An 18,319-nucleotide genomic window follows, 5' to 3' on the forward strand; every position below is an offset into this window, starting at 1 on the left:
TCACGTTTAAATAAAAAGCAAACTTTATTTAACGAAAATATTTTTTCTTTTATTACTTACGTGGTAGAAATCAAAATTTGACATCTAGAACCCAGGCTCAAAATTCGTGACGTTGATCGGTGTTATTTGATGCATGCACTATTTTGAGTAGTTTTAAACGTCTCGTTCGCTGCGCAAATCTTTAACAGTTGATAAAAACAATATTTCAATTTGCAGATGTTGATCGGTGGACAAATATCTTACATTGCCGGTAAGCAGGCGGTGAGAACGGTTTATTGGCGTACCGGAAACAACGGCCGAATGCTGAAGACTGCCAAAACCTGCATGTTCCAAGGGCCTCCAAAGCCAGCTCCGTCCTCAACTTCCGCGGCGGCTGCCTACGCGAGGGATGCCCCGATAAGTAAACGAAAAGTTATCCTCAAGACAAGAGTTTGAAGATAAGATGCAGAGAATCCCCGAAGCGGAAGATGTACATAATTATTAATTTAATAAGTCATTTTTTGTATTACCACAAAGTGTGGAGAAAATAATATCGCGACATTTATTTATTCAACTATCAATATCACTGTGGCATAATTATTACCTTACCCCAACTTGATCCCCCTCGTTATTTCCTGTAGCGTAATGGTGTGTAATCATCCAAACGCAGTTCGTAGAATCACAAGATAATGTTTGTTTTCTCCTTATTATCTGTTTTTTGTTCCGACTATGAGTGAGATTCGCACAACGCACGAGCTCTGGTTGGTACATCTGTTGACCTCAAAGAGAACTTTATCCCAAAGTACGAAACCTGTGTATCAATCCGTTCAATCTGAAATTAATATTCGTTTAAAAGGGTCATTTCGATGTTCAGCACCTCAACTTTATCCGTTATATTCTCAATTGTCGTAAACACTTCCGATGAAATTAATCATCATGCAGAGTTGCGTCGGCTTCGTTTTTATGCACAGCATAATATGGGATCTATGGCTGACGGACTCGATCGGTTTGTTCTACTTAGAAATCGCAGTCGGAGATCTACGACTAGTACGTCACCTGATAGCGTTAAACATACAATACTACACGGTACAGGCATATCAATGCATCAGTTGCAGTCCTTGAATAAGGAAGAAAATATGTACAATGCGTGATCTGATTACTCGTTTGTTGAACTTTTAGTTTTCTAAAATTACATGCGGTCCAAAGTCATGCCTGACAATCGATTACAGGTCAGAGAATGATTAGCAGGGAACCGACAGAAATTACCGAAAAGAACAATGAAACTCAAGACCTATTCACAAATTACAATATCGTGCAAAACCCTTTGAAGAACCTCGATTTAGCGTTGTTGGAAAATAACTTATCCGAGACAGAATGATTGCCTAATTCGGTGTGGCAATCCAGCTGTTAGAAATACGGTAGAATATAAACTGACCTAGCTAATGTGGCTTAAAAAAATATGTCTGTTCCACGATATAATAACGCAGAGTATAAAAAAAAAAAAAAAAAAAATGTAAGTAATCAGACGTTCCCGTCCAGCGTTACAGAGATAAAGTGTATAGTAGCAATGGCATTGATCTCGATAAAAGTGGGATGCAGCCACGAGTTCAAGTACGCGAGCAAAAATTTTACAACACAGCCAGGTTAGCCGGCACGAATTCGAGGAGGCTAACAATTCCAGTTGATGAAAAAAAAGGGCGATCTGACGTGCCGTCGCTGCGGTTCAAAATCCCCTTTGATCAGTGTCGGGGACGAAGTTCGCGGGGGTTGGTAAAAAGCGTCTATAGCAAGATTAAAGGGGTGGTGTAGACAGGTGTTGGAAGGAAGGAAGGAAGGAGAAGGAAGGTAAGGAGGAAGGAGGGTCGGTCGCATACCGTCGCACGAATGGCGTCTGCGCGACTGACGTCACCATATTGATTTCCCTTTGGTACCGCGAGCGTAGAGTCGGAGCATCGATTTGGCACCTCTCGCTACCAGCTAAAGGGATTGACAGAGAGGCTAGTCCAGTGAGCGAAACAGAGGTGAGAGGTGAGCAAGGTGTCCAGCGAAGCGGCTGGTTGTCCTCAGGAACTGGGAAACAGTGTGGTTGTTCAGCGATGCAGAATTATGGCCACGAGGACTACGACTATGAGACTGGGGCTGGACACGACGGCGTTGCCCGCTCCCTTCCGTCGGTTCCTGGCCAGCCTGGAGGACTCGGAGTCCCCGCGGCCCCGGGGATCAGACCCATAGTCGACCCTCAGGCCCAGGGTGAGGTGGACCCGACGGTATACCCCCAGCCGAAGGAGGCTACTCACAAGATTCGTGGGAAGAGCGACATCCTCGAGTACCTGTTCGGCTCCGTAGACCAGGAACTCCTCACCGTGAAAACGTTCTACTTCTTCTTCTACTCTGCGTTCGGTTCCCTGTTCCCGCTGATGGGTGTATACTTCAAGCAGATGGGAATGAACGCCGGTCAGTGTGGTCTTCTCATCGGATCCAGACCCTTCGTTGAGTTTCTCAGCGCTCCGTTTTGGGGCTCACTTGCCGACAGGTGAGCATCCATGCGGTGACACTTATTTTCGCTTTATTAACACGCATTTCCTTCAATACCGCAACAGCTGACAGGCAGATCTTCCAGATTTTCTCCCAGGTTTTACACTGTTCGATAAGCGATTACCCTTCTTGGTTCTTCTCCGTGGTGGTAAGGGGCTGAGGCCTTGAATAGGTCGCTGCGTCTAATTGGATTTCAGTTCAACTTTAGGTACATACGTAAAGGGAATCAGGGCAGGGCAGCGACCTACTTTCTCAAGGGCAAATAAACTCGCAGAACCCTTGTCTAAACAACGGTGCTGAGCTGCGGGGGATGAGAGATTGATTAACCGGGATTACTGCCGAAGCTGGTACTGATAGAAAGTCAATAAGCGTTCGATCGGCCATTCTCTCGCAGCGTTGGCGAATGTTTGGAATAAAATTAAGAGCTAACATTGATTAAATTTTGTCTCGGTTGTGCGAAGCAGGTTTGAAACAGAAGCTAGAATAACGGCACAACGAAATGTATTACCCGTGATTTGCACGTCTTTTCAGATGGCAGAAGGGGAAGATGATTCTTCTCGCATCGCTTTCCTGCTGGATAATCTTCACCCTTCCTCTGGGCTTCATTGAACCACCGGCTATATCGTGCATGGTTTTAGAAAACGATGTGCCGATGCTTAAGAACCCCGAGCGAGACACGCGGATCGGGAAGCGTTCGGTCAGTATGGAGAGCTACTACCGTCCCGACGACGACATGACGGATTTAGAGACGGCGGATAACGTGGTTTTCGAAAGGATTCGCCGAGATGTTGGGGGCACCGAATACGACCATCGTAGGTCTTCGAAGCGGGTCCGAGCGTCGAGCGATCATGTCAACATGAGGCGAACCCTGGGTTACGATTTAGATAACAATGAAGTTGATGACGCTCGAAGTCCCTACGACCTGGAGGGTAACAGGGTGACGCGCGAGACACACCTCGACCCCGAAGACGGCGTTGCCGAGGATCTGGAGTACAAGCAATTCATGGAAAGTGAGGAGATCCCGGATCCATCCGTCCAATCCGTCGATTTAAAGAGCTTGGAACGGAGAAACAGACCCGCTGACGTTCTGGAGTACAAAAGGTTTTTAAAGGTCAGTCAGTCAGTCGGTGAGTCTAGGAAATAACTACTCTTGACTGTCACTAAAGTAGAGCACAGAAACACACAGCCACTTTCTATCCGTGAATCGAATTTTCCAAGAAGTCGTAGACAAAGTGTTGTTCGATATGTAATTTTCACTTTACGGTGAAGACGTGCTTCCTTGACTTTTTCACATGTTCCAGAACGAGCCTTTGGACGAAAGCAGACCGCCGAAGAAGGCTTACACGAAGTCGAAGACGCACGTTAAACCTCCAAGAGAAAAGGTAATGGTGAAGAGAAACATAGTCAGTAGGGGTTCGGACATCCTGCGGCATCACAGGTATAAGAAGTTGGGTAAACGGGAAACGAATTCGAGACAAATTGTCGCTTCGAAAAATGACATTTACGGTATGAGCGTTAAGGGTCTGAGGAAATTGATGTTCGTCGAAGATGTAGAAACGGAAACGTCTGGGGCTAGGAGTCGTCGTTCGGTAAAGGGGTATCACGTCCCACAATCAAGTGGCCGAAGTCCGTTTCCGGTCACTTACGCCGCAAACTACAACAAAAAAGAGGACGAGGATTTGGTCAAGCCGATGTTCAGTTCAATCGTATACAAAATTTCGGTAAGCTTTCTCATTTTCCACTTCCGTATAACGCAACAGGATTGATTATCACTGTGAAAAATGATCTTCGACTTTCCTTACAGGATATCCAAAAGACGTTCTTCCTTCTGCTCCTCCTCGTCATCGTCGGTGAGTTTTTCTCGGCACCTGCGATCACCTTGGCTGACTCTGCGGTCATCACTCTTCTCGGCGAGGACGCAGACAGGTGGGAATATTTAGCGGAATGCGGGACTCCTGAACTTGGCACCACCTCCATTCGTTTCAATGTTGAAGGTACGGACACCAGCGTATGTTCGGAAGTCTGGGATGGGGCTTGGCCATGTTCTTCGTCGGAATCGCCCTTGATCACAGCACCGCGTTTCCGGATCATCCCTGCGAGCCAGACGCCAGAGAAAAAAATTACACCATTTGCTTCGCCACGTTTAGCGTCCTTATGGGCGCAGCATTGATCACCGCGACGCAGATAAACTTCAAGTATGATTTTCCCGTTGCGGAACCGGTGAGTAGAACTGCAAAAATTGCACGATAAACGACGGTAAAAATTGTGGTTCCTGACTTTCGAGCTATGAACTCGATTCTGTTATTTAGGAAGTGTCAAAACCTGCGGCCGAACCAACCCGGGAAGAACAACTTCAGAGTCAATTGTCCCAGCAGCTGAATTTACCGGGCCTTCAAGATTCGTCGGGAAACCCTGACCCCAAGCCACAACCACCGGAAGGCAAGGTACAAGCGTTTCGTCTGAACAATCGAAACGAGATCCAAAAAATTCTACGATCTTCTGTCGATCCGTCGAGTTTAAACAAAATCTTGCTGTCTTCCAGACGAAAATGTTCGCGCAAACAACGCGGGAAATTCCCGAATGGGTCACAGTCCTGAACCAGTTCAAGGACCTGAAGTGCGCGTCCTTTCTCTTCGTTGCATGGTTCATGGGATTTGGAATAGGGCTGATATTCACTTTCCTCTTCTGGCACCTGCAGGACTACGGAGGAAGTCCGACGCTCTTCGGAGTAGCCTCGGTGATCAATCACATATCCGAGATCTTCGCCTACTTCTTCAGCTTCAAGTTAATCCGACAAATCGGGCACGTCAAGGTCGGCAAAACACTGCCTCAAATCGCGACCACAATAATCACGACCGTTCGATCGCAATACCAATGACTCTTGTTCGAACAGGTCCTCTGTCTGGGACTAGTCGGCAACATACTGCGCTTCTTGTACATTTCGTGGCTGAAGAATCCTTGGTGGGTTCTCCCCTTCGAATTCATGCAGGGAATCACCCACGCCGCAGTTTGGGCAGCCTGTTGCAGCTACATCGCTCACAACACGCCACCTCAGCTGAGATCAAGCGCTCAAGGTGTTCTCCAGGGTCTTCATCACGGATTGGGTCGAGGATGCGGTGCCGTCATCGGTGGAATGTTTGTCGCCAGTTACGGTGAGCTCAGGATTGACGAATCGCTAATAAATCACGACGACAGGCTCGACTTTGAACACCGATCCGTTTCAGGCACCACAGCAACCTTCCGAGCCTATGGCCTGGTCTGCATAGGAGTCTTGGCCGCGTTTATATTCATAAACTTTTACCGAAAGGACACGGGATTCGTCTCGGAACTACCACAGACGGAAGACCCTCACCAAGTAGCCGAAGCAACGCATTTGGCCCCGCACGGAGTTCCCAGCAACGCAATTCCTCGTGCTTTGAGCTCGAGTCGACTTCACGAGCTGGCCAATCAGGAACCGGGATACGGTGCCACTTATCAGACGTCAGGTGGAAACCTGGATATTCCCGGTGGTAACGGAGGTAAGTTTCAGGGATGGTTTCTCACTCTTACGCGTTTCACAGAATTCGCGACGAAATTTTTCTTTCTATCCTCTTTTCGCAGGGAACACTAATCCTACGAATCCATTCCTGAACGGCGGAGGAGGCGGTGGAGGTGGAGGTGGAGGTGGAGGCGGTGGTTATAATTACGGAGTGGCCGGCAAAGGGGAAGATGAATTTATTCGTAGGAGCTTCCAGGTCGAGCATGGAATATCCCGTTAATATCGATATTAGACGTTCATTATGTTGTTTGCCCGATAGTGTCGAATGATCAAATCTTCGCGTCTCGCAGTGTCGCGTCCAGTCAAATACGGTACATAACACGCACATAACATACCTTGACGCACAGTACTTGTACTATATTATATGTGTATATTACATTTACATGCTTTCTTCGCCCAGCTACAGCGTTAAAAACCGCACATTTTACGTTCGCTCCTTGTTATTTTACATCACCGTCGTTGTCCTGATTTTTTAACTGAGATACGCACTTGTTAGCTCGCTTCTTGGTCGACAAGAATTTTCTCCCGCATGCGTATACCTTTGTACGCCAATCGCCGAGTGGATGTGAACGCAAGAAATGTACCAATACGATTCGTTTAACCTATTATTCTGCTTGGCAGATCTACAGTGAAGTGGTCGGGAGGGAATACGACTTGGCAAAAGTACCGGAGACCTATCTCCACGCCCAACAGCCCTGCACTAATCCGTTTCACCAACACGACTACGAGTGGTAACCCAATTGATTATACCGATGAGACAGGACGCGTCGCAGAATTTAACCGTCTTGTTATTTCTCACTCGAGTCTTATATATGGTATTATACATATTACATTATTGCAATTTACGTTTAAAGATAATCGATTGGATCGCTTGTTTGGGAAACAACAAACGAACAACATATCTCGCTATTGATATTACGTTTAAGTAGGTACACACCTTTGCATGGCGTGAACAAAAAAAAAAAAAAAACTTGCGTATTCCGCTGTGAAAATTATTATTTATGTATTACGTATCGTCAACTGGTTAACTGACGAATTAAATTTTCTGCCATTCATGCAAAAATAAGCAGGGATCAAATTCACGAATTGGGAATGGATTAAGGGGATAGTAGATACCGCGAACGGGGTAATCAAGTTTCGATGTAATCGGCTACATCGAAGGGTTTTTCTATTTGCACATTTTTAAAGACGATTCATAAAGTCGCGTCGCGAACGTTACCCGAGATTTATGTCTAATGATATTCGCTTGTACATGAAAAATATCTCGCCATGTGAAAAAAAAATTACTCAACTAGTAATCGGAACGTTTGTAATTTGGAGAGCAAAATTTTTACCAATATTTGACAAGATTACACTTCTAAAGAAGCACCCCAGTTCCTCGGAGACGTTATACCCTTTTTCAAAGTGTAAAAATACGAAACCTGTAAAGATATCACACAAGGATCAGCGATTTAGTTTTCTTGTATTCTAATCTGTTAACTATCGAAGTTTATGCGTGAAGATTTTTTCACGACATCGTCGAGCGTATTAAACACCTAAGATAGTCGGAATTAACGATTTATGATTCACGTACCATTTGTGCTAACAAAAAAAAAAAAAAAAACACTTTTAATCCAACCTACACACATCGTGGGATTGTAATTTATATTATATAAATATATTTAACGATAAATATAACGCAGAATGATTTGGAATGCCGCACTGGAAAATTTATACCTGCGGGTATATATTATGCTCGTGAGTGATGAATGTATAAAAGTCGTACGGATAAAATTACAAAGAAATTTAACCGATCATTTGGTTGGTAATAGATTCGAGACCGAAAGTTGTTCTTAAGGATTTTCATATCTTAAAACATGAATATCACAATTTGAAAAAACATTATTATACAAAGTTTCCCAATATAGACGTATCCAATTATTATCGTATGCATAAGATATACATAAGTTATGGATTGAAAATCTGTAATAACGATAAAAACGAAGCTTAGCCATCCGTTGATTAAACAAGAACACATATTTTATAGAATGTAATGAGAAGTAAATAAATATATTAAATTATATTATATACAAGTATGGATGAAGAAAAAAGAAAAAAAAAAGAACAAAAGATATATATATATGTATATACATATATATATATATACACACACACACACACACACACACATATATATATATATGAAATTCATTTACCCGAATATCTGCGTCACTGTTCTATAGATGTACGTAAGATTCGTTTCGAACAATTCTATTATAAGAAATTTGTTATGTCGACGTGCAAGAATGTACAGCTTCAAAGAATAATACTTGACACAAATTGAGTTATTATCGATCACCATTCTGAAAAAAAATTCGTAGGTGAAACTAATATCTGACCGGTTAACCGCGATGCATTTAGAAACCGCAAGATTAATTATTGGCACGTAACCAAATTATATGCGTATAAGTCCATCCATTTGGAAATATCATGTAATTTGATGTGGTGATCATCGCGTGTCTCGTATTGATCTGATTAATATAAATTTTGACGTATAACATTGTTGTAAATACTCTCGTGAATTTCTTAGGATATTATTATTATTATTATTACAACGGAATACCAGTTCAAATTTTATGTTGACCGCAATTATATAAATACATGTTGTGAATAAAACTGTATAGATTTTATCCAAAAGTTATATACAATTACATTATATTTTACTATCATATAATAGAGGAGTTTGTCGACATACGTGTATTATATTGCCGATATCGTATGATTAGGATATAAAAAATTTCCTTATACCAGCAAAATCGAAATGAGTTTTTGTACGAAGATCTCAAATTAACTGTTTTTTCAATTGAAACAACTTTGCATATAATTACGCAATCGTATCGTCAAAAGGTATTAACATTGGCAAAACGTTTGTTTCATTGTAATTCGAACTACTGTATAGATATACTGTTGCGACTTTCGTTATTTGAAAAAAGGGTTGAAAAAAAAGAAAGTTATTAATAAAATATTTAAAAGAAAGAGCAATTTTTGCCGAAGGCATATATTTTGCCGCAAGTCACAATATGAATAAAATATTATTCAGAAGCTAGAGGTATATTAAGTTTACAAAATAATTAGAAAGTACATATTATACAGATAAATATAATGATATTAAATAATTATATATGTGTGTAAGGTTGAATATATGCCGCAATGTTACGTATATTATTACGGTTAAGTGCTCCTCGTCCAAACTATGATTTTCCTGGTAAAACGATTAAAATTTGCTGCTTGAATTTTAATTTCTATTTTCCACTATTTTCATCACTTGAAATCCAATTATTGCTTTTTTTTCTGCGTTGTTAACATTACTGTGCACTATAATTAGAGGTGCTCGAAACGTACGATTTTAAAATAAAAATATCCAACACGCATTGGTTCAAACATAAATAAAACGGCGTAGAGATGTTCAAGTGCAGATGCAAAGATTTTTTTAATTATCTTAGATATTGCTTGTTGTCAAGTGTAAAAATAAAAAAAAAAAAAAAACTTCTATATTATGCTAAGCATATCTTGTTAAAGGAGAGGAAAAAATTAACCTCCGGCAAAAACACATACATATCATTACAAAAAAAAAAAGTTCAAACCTATAAAGCCTATAAATTTACATGTAAGAGATAAAATTTACGAGAAAAAAAAACAACAAAAAAAATTGTCATACTTTACATGTTATTATAAGAATGTGAATATCATTTCATTGACATAAGTGAACCGTGCAAAAGTCCTTTGAAATAATTGTAAATGTTGCTACAATGTTATTTGCAGAATGATATTTCAGTAACGCAATATTTTTCCAATCATTTGAATCAATTATTACGAATAATGTACAACGCGTTTGAAATTATACGAATCTGAATTTCATTCAATCATTTACGGGATATTGCAAAGTATGACAATAATAACTGGGTAATAGATAATACCTTTTATAGGAAATGTATCAAGATAAATGTAATATAAGAGTTTGAAGTGTTAAAAAAAAAAAAATGGCTTTGCTTTTCTATTTTCCTTTTATGTATTCGTTTTTTCATTTCATTAAACTCTTTTGTTTGCCTGCTTCGACCTGCAAATTTACATTTCACGGTTAATATCACAGGGAGATATAAGATTCGCTGCGTCGCGTTTTTCTCGATTCTTTGCGGATATCGTGACCAGAACGCGGGGGAAAAAGAAGGTAAGATTTGAAACTTACATCAAATATAACTATTGAAGATGAAACGTTTAAACAAAAAAAAAGAAACACATCTCAGCAGAAAAAGGTCTGCACAACATTATCACCAAAAAACAGGTGCAACATGGATATAAATTTACATTTGGTACGAACATGGTGTCTTTAATGAGTTTTTTTTCTTTCCTTTTTCTTTAATCATATACATGTTTCAGAACTGTGTGGACATTTAAATTTTAGTTGGCATCTTACTTTCTGATATACAGTCATACTTATGAAATCGTAAACGCAATCATCAATATGATGCAAATACCTTGGTCAAAACATTTGAGAGATTTTCATCTTGTTTCTCAAGTCCATTAAAATTCCTTTTTTCTTTTTTTTTTTTTTGTCAATTTTTATATACATATATGTATGTGTGTATGTATAATGTTTCGTTATTTCTTGATAGCTTCGAGTGATTATACAGAAAAACGATGATAATAATAAGAAAATTCATTCGATAAAAATATACGTATAATCCAAAAAAAAAATAAAAATGAGGATAATCACAGAAGTTTGTGACCATATTACTCATTAAAAAAATATTATGTAACAAACATGTACGTATAATTTTTTGACGACTAGGACAGTATATAAGGTAACAATAAAAAGTAATGTGTAAAACCGGAATTCAATAGTGGCTGACTGAAAGAGATGGGAGAATTTATTGATATGAAACTAAAATAATATGAGATATATTACATTCAACATGTAACGAATGCAAATCTTTTTCTTCACAATATTATGTATTCGTTTCAGCGTAATGTAACTAACTATAATTGGATCGTCCCAAAAATTCTTCTTGCAATAGATATAATTTTAACTATGAATTTTATTATTGGAATGCGATAAGTGATATGTGATTTTAATTGAGTCGTTTGACCTCATTTTACACCCCGCACATCAATTTGAAAAAGGGCGTAACTCGCAAAATAGATTTTAGCAATTTTTCAATCAAATGTTTAATTATTATACTGGATTAGATCCAGGTTCAAGCTACCGAAACGTTGAAAAAAGATAGCCGGAAAAAAAGGACGACCCAATCCTTTGTCGCGTAACAATAATCGAAGAAATACTCAAACTAATTTGGCAAGTTTAATTGAATAATTATCTAATAATACTACGATTTAATAATTAATTATTAACTCGTCGAACATTGTTCTCGATATTCATCACTTTTTATAACTAGAGGCACTAGTTAAGCTTAAAATCTAACAGGCTGAAATGTTCGTCGATGATCGATACTTGTAATTTTTTTTTTTTTCTTTTCTTACCTCTTTTTTTTTTGTTGTTAGGTTTCGTTTTCTTGTAATTTATTCTTTTCTTTTTTTTAATAGGGTTTCTAACTGTTAATATGATCAACCTATGTATCTATAATTAGAGAGAGAATATTACTACGCATAATATGCATGTATGTGAATGTTTCTAATTAAGTATCAACTGTTGAAACTTTTATACGTATTTTAATTAACGCGAATCTACAATATTCGCCACAACGCTATATCCTGTATGGGCTACTTCTTTTTTTTATTTTTTAATTATTTTTTTTTTATTTTTGTTATTGTGGTAATATTATGTAAGATACGAAGTGAAAGAAGACATAGTCTAAGACTTTGTTAACACGTGCGAAATTTTTGTCGGTTTATTTTTACCATTTTACTTTATTTCAACGTTATTTTTTATTTGTATATTACTTGGTTCTTGAAACGTCGCGTAAAAAATCAAATTGGGCAGAATTCGAAAAGCGATGAACGAATCAACTTTTATGAACAAAACTGGTTTAATATTTCGAGTAATATTTTTCAATTGTCAAAAGTTTCTAATAATATTTTTGTCAAAAATAAAAACACAATGCAAATAGGATTGGGAGAAAAAAGAAAATTGTCTTGGCATCTGCATACCAGAAAACAGTAAAACCTTGATCAAGGATTTCGGGTAAGAAAAATTGACATTCAATATTGAAGAAAACTTTGCAACGATCATGATATACTAATTTTGTTGAATGTAAGAAGTTTTGAGCTTTTTATCCTAAGTATTAAACACTCAGTTAAAATCGTTCTATTAAAATTTTAAGGAAGAGGATATATAACTTGTCGAGGAAATGACGTTCGATAGTCAATAATACTAATACTCGCTAGTGTATTTTTGGTACACTCGGATCTCGGTTTTGGAAGCAATTCGAGATAAAATATTCCAAGATCGAAGACGGGCGACGACCCCTCATGCAGCCTCGGTTGTAACCGTAAAGAGATATGTTTGTAACGTGAACCAAGATACAATGATAAAAATCGAGATCCGAGTATAGGTGGTACGATAATAATCATCTATTGAGGCTTTGGCTTGAACAAGAACTTTAACATTATAAATTACCTTCGCTTAATCAGAACAAACTATATAGTTCCTAAAAGTATACAGACTTTTGCGCAAAACTGGACCGTCTTCGAGCAGTGTGACACTACGGCAGAATTATCGTGAGTTTTGTTTTCGTCGTCTTATTTTTGTTCTGGTTTTCTTTGCTTTCATTTCAATTAGCTTCTTTCAATTTTTTGTCACTAATACTGGCACAGTGAGGCAATAATCATAGGACTTTCTAACGTCTCTTCTTAGAAATCACTACACACTAGTAATCCAGCTTTGTATTTATTTGAGCACATCTGATTTCGAGCTTGATTGAACAGTTTGATTGGTTAGCAAAAAACAACAAGAGGTTTATTTGGCAATGATAAAAAAGAACGAGCACAATATTAATAATAACATTACATAATAAAGATTGTAAGGTTCCAAAGGTAGTTGGAAAAACAGGGTGACGACAATTTTGTACAAATAAAATTCCCTGAAATTTTCCGTCAAGAAATTTAGAATTCCCCGAAGATTTCCCACGCAACTTAGGTTGGGTAGCTTTTATGACCAAAAGCTCCAGAAGTTGTGCGCTTTGAATATATTAATTTGTATCTAAAACCACATAGTATTGCTTCGTTTCGCACAAATAATTTGAAATTGAACAACACCACGTCTGAAAGTTAGGTCAACTGAATTTACGAAGCATAACTGATGTTTGACAACGATTTTTAAAAAAATACATTTTTCCCTATGATTTATTATAATTGCCTGACTTTTCCCGATGGACGAAATCCCCTGATTATTCCTGGTTTTCCCGGTTTGTCGCCACCCTGATAAAGTATAGTAAGAAATTATGTCGTAACTTATTGAGATTGGTTTTAGTTCACAGCCATTAGGGATGCAGTATGTAAAACTATCTCCTCTTGTAAATTCAAAGCGATTATCAACGACCATTAAGGTGATGTCTGTGCAAGAAATAAGATTAAAGAACAAAAAATTCTACAGACCTCTATAATTCTCATCTTTGGTCAATGGGATAAAAAATGCATTTGACAAATGAAAATCATAGCCCACGTTGTCTTGCGATTAGCATAGAAGAAAAAAAAAAAAAAACTGACTTAGAGATATCTTAAAACCTTAATCCAAAACCGATATTTGGATTCATCTACGATAGATTTATTAGATGTTACCTAATAAAATTGAGAGCAGTGGAGCAGTAAGAGAAATTTTTTAAATTACAAATTACTGACACTAGATATAAACTACATGATTCTTTTAATTCTACAAAAAAGGGTAGATATGTTTAACTGGTATTCTCATTGTCTTTATCGTTGAGGTTTTTTAAACATCAAAACAACGAAAAATCTAAGGCCACTACGCGTTTATTGTAAAACGTTCTACTACAGTGAAATAACGTACCTTATATTTTACTACCAGTCTATCGATCATTATTTCATTGTACTTCTAGGCAAGAGAATTATGATACTAGTCAAAGTCAATTGATCTATAAATGGACCATAACTGGGTTTAAGACTAAATCGATTAATCACTGCACTGGGAAGGGTGAAAGAAAATCGGTTTGAAATGGACCCCCACCTTTTCAAACTTACTCACTGGTACTTTTGAGTTTTTTAACTCAATTCAGAGTTATGGACTAGACGAATCATAATAAAAATATGAGACTAATCGTCTCAAACCACCTTGTACGAGGAATTCAATAATTCTGTTGACAAACATGATGGTCCAAGTTTAGTATGACTTTATACGAATGATAAAACCTAGTGATAATGTATATGATTTTCGGGGTTCGAGAGAACGATCTAAAAGAATGAATTCTCAAATACTTAGAATTCTATACCTCGTTCCCCTTAATAAAAGTCAGTGTATCCCTAAATAGTTGAAAGATTAAAATTTAGCTGAGATCCTATGATTTATGCTTTACTGGTGCCAAACTCTGCCGCGACATGACACGCCGAGCGAGCGATCTATTTTACGCTAGGAACTACATACTCCGAAATTCTGAATCCCGTTCTATCGAAAGGCTCAGAAATTACCGAGCCTAGTCAGATATCAACTTCAAACATATCTTGCTCTATTGGCTTTTTTACCCAGCTTCCAAGTTGTGCTCTCACAAAAGCATCCTTTAGTTGACGTTTGGCCAGCTGCATAGTAAAACAAACATGCTTTTACATAACTCCAAGGAGTCAATTCCACTTATTTGCTCGGTGTATTACTATAGCGATAATCGATAACTTTCCAGAACTAATAAGCATGCTTAGTCTGTTTAACATTAAAAATCAAGGTAGTGTTCCTCTGCAATTTATGGAATTACTAAAAAAACTGAAACAAAAGTGCTCCAGTTGCTGCCCATCGGTTACTCGAAAGTAAAAAAAAAAAAAAACTCCACTAGCGCTTTTGTGATTAGCTGTAAACTCATTCATTTTCGACCTCAGATATTTTTGTAACTATGGAACTGTAGTAAATTGAAATTTGATAAATTGACTTACCGAATAATCTTCGACGGACGATTTAGCGTCGAAATAATGACGACAGTTGTGAGAGTCCACATATTCAATCATGTTTATTCTTCCAACCAGGTTGAAGAACTTTCTAAACAAACCCTGCTTGGATATTCTCGACGGTTTTCCAACTTCGTCTTTTCCTGTAGTGCAATTGATAACTTCAGCATCCGTCTGACCTGTGAAAATATTGTTATCCGTCTGTTAGTCAACAACTTGAAATGCCAACGATTCCTTGGATATTCGGATTTAATTTGCACTCAACAATAATACTAAGATTATCACAGTGACGCACCAATTGTCCAATTAACGCTGTAGTTGGGTGCTTTTCCCGGTTGTCTGACCTCCGAAGATGTGATTAAACTCATAAGCGGTTTGTTCAGTCGGTATGGTGGCGGCAAACCCTGAATTGTGTTTTCGATACGACCACAAACGGCACGGTACATGTGGCTGGGATTTAGCAGGCTGCCAAGAACGATGCTGTGTAAGTAAATTGGCTCGATGAAGTGACTCAGAAGAGCACCTTGTACTCCCAAAACGTTCCATCGAGCTATTTTGTCCGAGCACGACATCGTCAACAGCCTTTGACCCTAAAAATGGAATAGGGCCACACTATGTAGACAATTTTTAGATTTGTAACGATTATTACACTACTCATCAACCCCTCGCATCTATTCGCTGCGAAAATTTAACTCACCATAAGCACGCCGTCCCAAGTTTGGATGCCTTCGCTGCTTTTAACAGGAATAGTACCCTCTCCAGATTCGATTTTCGTTCTGAGTTGACCTCTTGCTCGTCTGTTGGGGTGTTTGTCGATCGCTTCATTTTCTTCGTGAGGTGAAAATATCCTGGCATCTCCGCACGGCGCAGTATTTATATAGAGATGGAATTGTATTCCGTCTTTTAGCTTGTAGCCTTTTTTCGTTGCCTCTAAAATCGATTCCTCGCCCCGATGTTCCAGATGTAGTTCTAGCTGGTTATATAAATACTCACACAAGCATCTTCGTGCTACTACCTCAGCGTGGCAATCATTCAGAGCACCCCCACTGACACTCAAGTGCTCACCAGACACGCATTTGGTACCTTATAGTAAACCAAACGATTTCAGTAAAAAAATTCACCTCAATTACAGAACAAATTTTGAAATTTTCAAAGCATAATAATACAAAGAAAAATCAAAAATCAGGTCGAACAGGGCATCCAGTTTAATCCCTATAAAAAATTTCAAAATGATTCAAGATTTTATGGACAAAAATTACAATTCATAGCTAGTATGTGATTTGTGATTAGCATTCCTAATATTTACAGGTTCCGCTAGATTATGCAATCTTTGAACACAATTCAAGATCGATGGATTGAAAATAAAGGTAAGATTTACGAAAACGAACAACAAATGAAACCAAAAATAGTAGTAGAAAATGAGGTTTGTTATTACCAGTTGTAACACAAATAAGTTCTGCATCGGCTCCACGAGTCTGCACAATCCCAGCCAGAACCTTGCGTCTTGCGTGCTGAGGTTTATTCTGCATCAATTCAGTGAACTTCTGGCTGACCATTTTACCTATTTTATCAGCGAGCATTTGAGGCAGGGTCATCTGTTCTTGCCAGTGACCACCGCTAGAGAAATTAGAGATAACGCGAGCTGGTAGAGGGCTTCTGAAAGAAGAACTATGGACGTTCTTCAATTTAGCAAGGGCAGCTTTGCTAGCCGCCGCCTTGGCCAGTTTCTTACTAGGACCAGTGCCCTCGAATGTTTCACCATCTATGGTAACGGCGATCGTGAATTTAGCATAGCTTTCTCCACTGTCTGATATGCACTTATAAATAACACCGGGATACAGTTCGTTGATTAGAGCGACTGGTCCTTTGTCCAGAAATTTATTTGTATTTTTAGGCTCATGATTGAGAGTCTTAAACGTATTTACTAAGTGGTTATCTCTCTCGGTTACATCGCTCGTAAAATCTGGCTCTATAGGAATCACTGGATGGCATACCAAGTTGATGGCTTGGTGAACTTCTGGGGCATTTCTAAATTGAACGATATTTCTCAATGCCAATTCCGCCGCTGCATGTTTTGCCATTTTCTTTGTGCGCCCTTTTCCTTCGTAAATTTGATCATCTATCTGAACTGCTATAGTGAATATCGGGGCATGAGTCGGCCCAGTTTGACGAACAACTTTGTAAACAGCTCCAGTTTTCAGTTCGTTTAATGCGCAAACGGCGTTCTTTGGCTGGGGATTTTTATGCTTCTTTTTTGGGGGTGAACCACCTAAATAAATTGTGGTAAAACTTAGGAGCAGAATAATGGCCAAGGGTGCTATTTAATTAGAGTAAAAGTGAGACGGATCTTGAACGGCATGCTAGTTCTGATTTCTTCACGCTAAATGCAACGCAATTAGTGTACAGTAGGAATATCATTCAATTATCTCATGCTCTTAAAGGTTGTAACGGATTCGGTTACAGTGTCTCAGCAACGAAATAGCACCCTAAGGCTTATGGAAGGGAAATTGAACGAAGGGCTCTACGAAACTGTTTAAAATTGCTAGCGACAGAAGAGGCCGGCTGAGGTCTGCGAGGTGTAAAATCAATGTGGAAAGAAAGGATTGTGACATATCTTAGAATTAGGGGGAGGGATCAGAGAAGTAGTACGAGATTCAGCAGGGTGATTGAAAAAGCGAAGAGGTACTAACCTTCGTTATCGGAAACCGCGGGCCTCTTAAGGCTCGGATTACAGGGGTTAGGTTGGTCCATCTGAAAGGGTGAGGACGAGTCAGTGTAGGCTTGTGAATAAGAGAGAGCAAGATCTAAAAATACCCCTAATTGGAAAGCCAGGGGTTGGCACTTACCTCCGTCGAGTGTTTCGCCTGCAGCCTCCCCAAACTACCCTCAGAATACCGTTGTTCTGAAAGATGAATTAGTTTGAAAGAAGAGAGTCGTGACGGCGTAAGGATTGTTTTCGAGTTGAGTTTTTTATATTAGAACCCGAACGTTACCTCGGGAGTTTTTCGCGGCGTCGTTGAGGCTCGACACGCCGTTCGACATGCTTGCTATTATTTTATTATTAATATTTAGTGTGTAAACGGTAAGACACGCCAAGTTGAAAGCAACCACCACACTATAAACCCTCGCAGGACTGCATTACATTGATTTTGATTACTACACTGA

General features: G+C 38.9%; 2 protein-coding genes across 9 annotated transcripts; one reads left to right on the top strand and one right to left on the bottom strand.

Moving 5' to 3' along the window:
* Positions 1 to 581: 581 nt before the first annotated feature.
* Positions 582 to 18,305, bottom strand: LOC107220021 (double-stranded RNA-specific editase Adar). Of its 5 annotated transcripts, none has more exons than XM_046743015.1 (8): positions 18,148 to 18,299; positions 18,001 to 18,056; positions 17,845 to 17,905; positions 16,590 to 17,423; positions 15,852 to 16,237; positions 15,450 to 15,744; positions 15,143 to 15,333; positions 582 to 811 (listed from the first exon to the last, which is right to left on the bottom strand). In XM_046743015.1, exons 1-8 carry the CDS (start codon positions 18,194 to 18,196, stop codon positions 707 to 709), a joined length of 1,977 nt encoding a protein of 658 aa, XP_046598971.1. In that variant the 5' UTR covers positions 18,197 to 18,299; the 3' UTR covers positions 582 to 706. The 5 variants fall into 5 exon arrangements, with proteins under 5 accessions (XP_046598971.1, XP_046598974.1, XP_046598973.1 ...); XM_046743018.1 differs by lacking the exons at positions 582 to 811; positions 15,143 to 15,333 and adding exons at positions 1,609 to 1,647; positions 10,875 to 10,876 and having other exon boundaries at positions 15,666 to 15,744; positions 18,148 to 18,305; XM_015658409.2 differs by lacking the exon at positions 582 to 811 and adding an exon at positions 13,779 to 14,797 and having other exon boundaries at positions 18,148 to 18,298.
* LOC107220020 (major facilitator superfamily domain-containing protein 6) lies at positions 1,711 to 9,643 on the top strand. 4 transcript variants are annotated; one of them, XR_006904927.1, is made up of 11 exons: positions 1,711 to 2,512; positions 3,046 to 3,625; positions 3,816 to 4,235; positions 4,319 to 4,440; positions 4,509 to 4,734; positions 4,824 to 4,958; positions 5,057 to 5,326; positions 5,408 to 5,666; positions 5,739 to 6,032; positions 6,115 to 6,363; positions 6,682 to 6,772. XR_006904927.1 is itself a non-coding variant. In XM_046743014.1 (11 exons), exons 1-11 carry the CDS (start codon positions 2,076 to 2,078, stop codon positions 6,682 to 6,684), a joined length of 2,880 nt encoding a protein of 959 aa, XP_046598970.1. In that variant the 5' UTR covers positions 1,936 to 2,075; the 3' UTR covers positions 6,685 to 9,643. The 4 variants fall into 4 exon arrangements, 2 of the variants coding, with proteins under 2 accessions (XP_046598970.1, XP_015513894.1); XR_006904926.1 differs by having other exon boundaries at positions 1,936 to 2,512; positions 6,674 to 9,643; XM_046743014.1 differs by having other exon boundaries at positions 1,936 to 2,512; positions 6,115 to 6,248; positions 6,682 to 9,643.
* Positions 18,306 to 18,319: the final 14 nt, after the last annotated feature.

The sequence above is a fragment of the Neodiprion lecontei genome, chromosome 6 (genome assembly GCF_021901455.1).
Source record: "Neodiprion lecontei isolate iyNeoLeco1 chromosome 6, iyNeoLeco1.1, whole genome shotgun sequence".
Classification (NCBI taxonomy): Eukaryota; Metazoa; Arthropoda; class Insecta; order Hymenoptera; family Diprionidae; genus Neodiprion; species Neodiprion lecontei.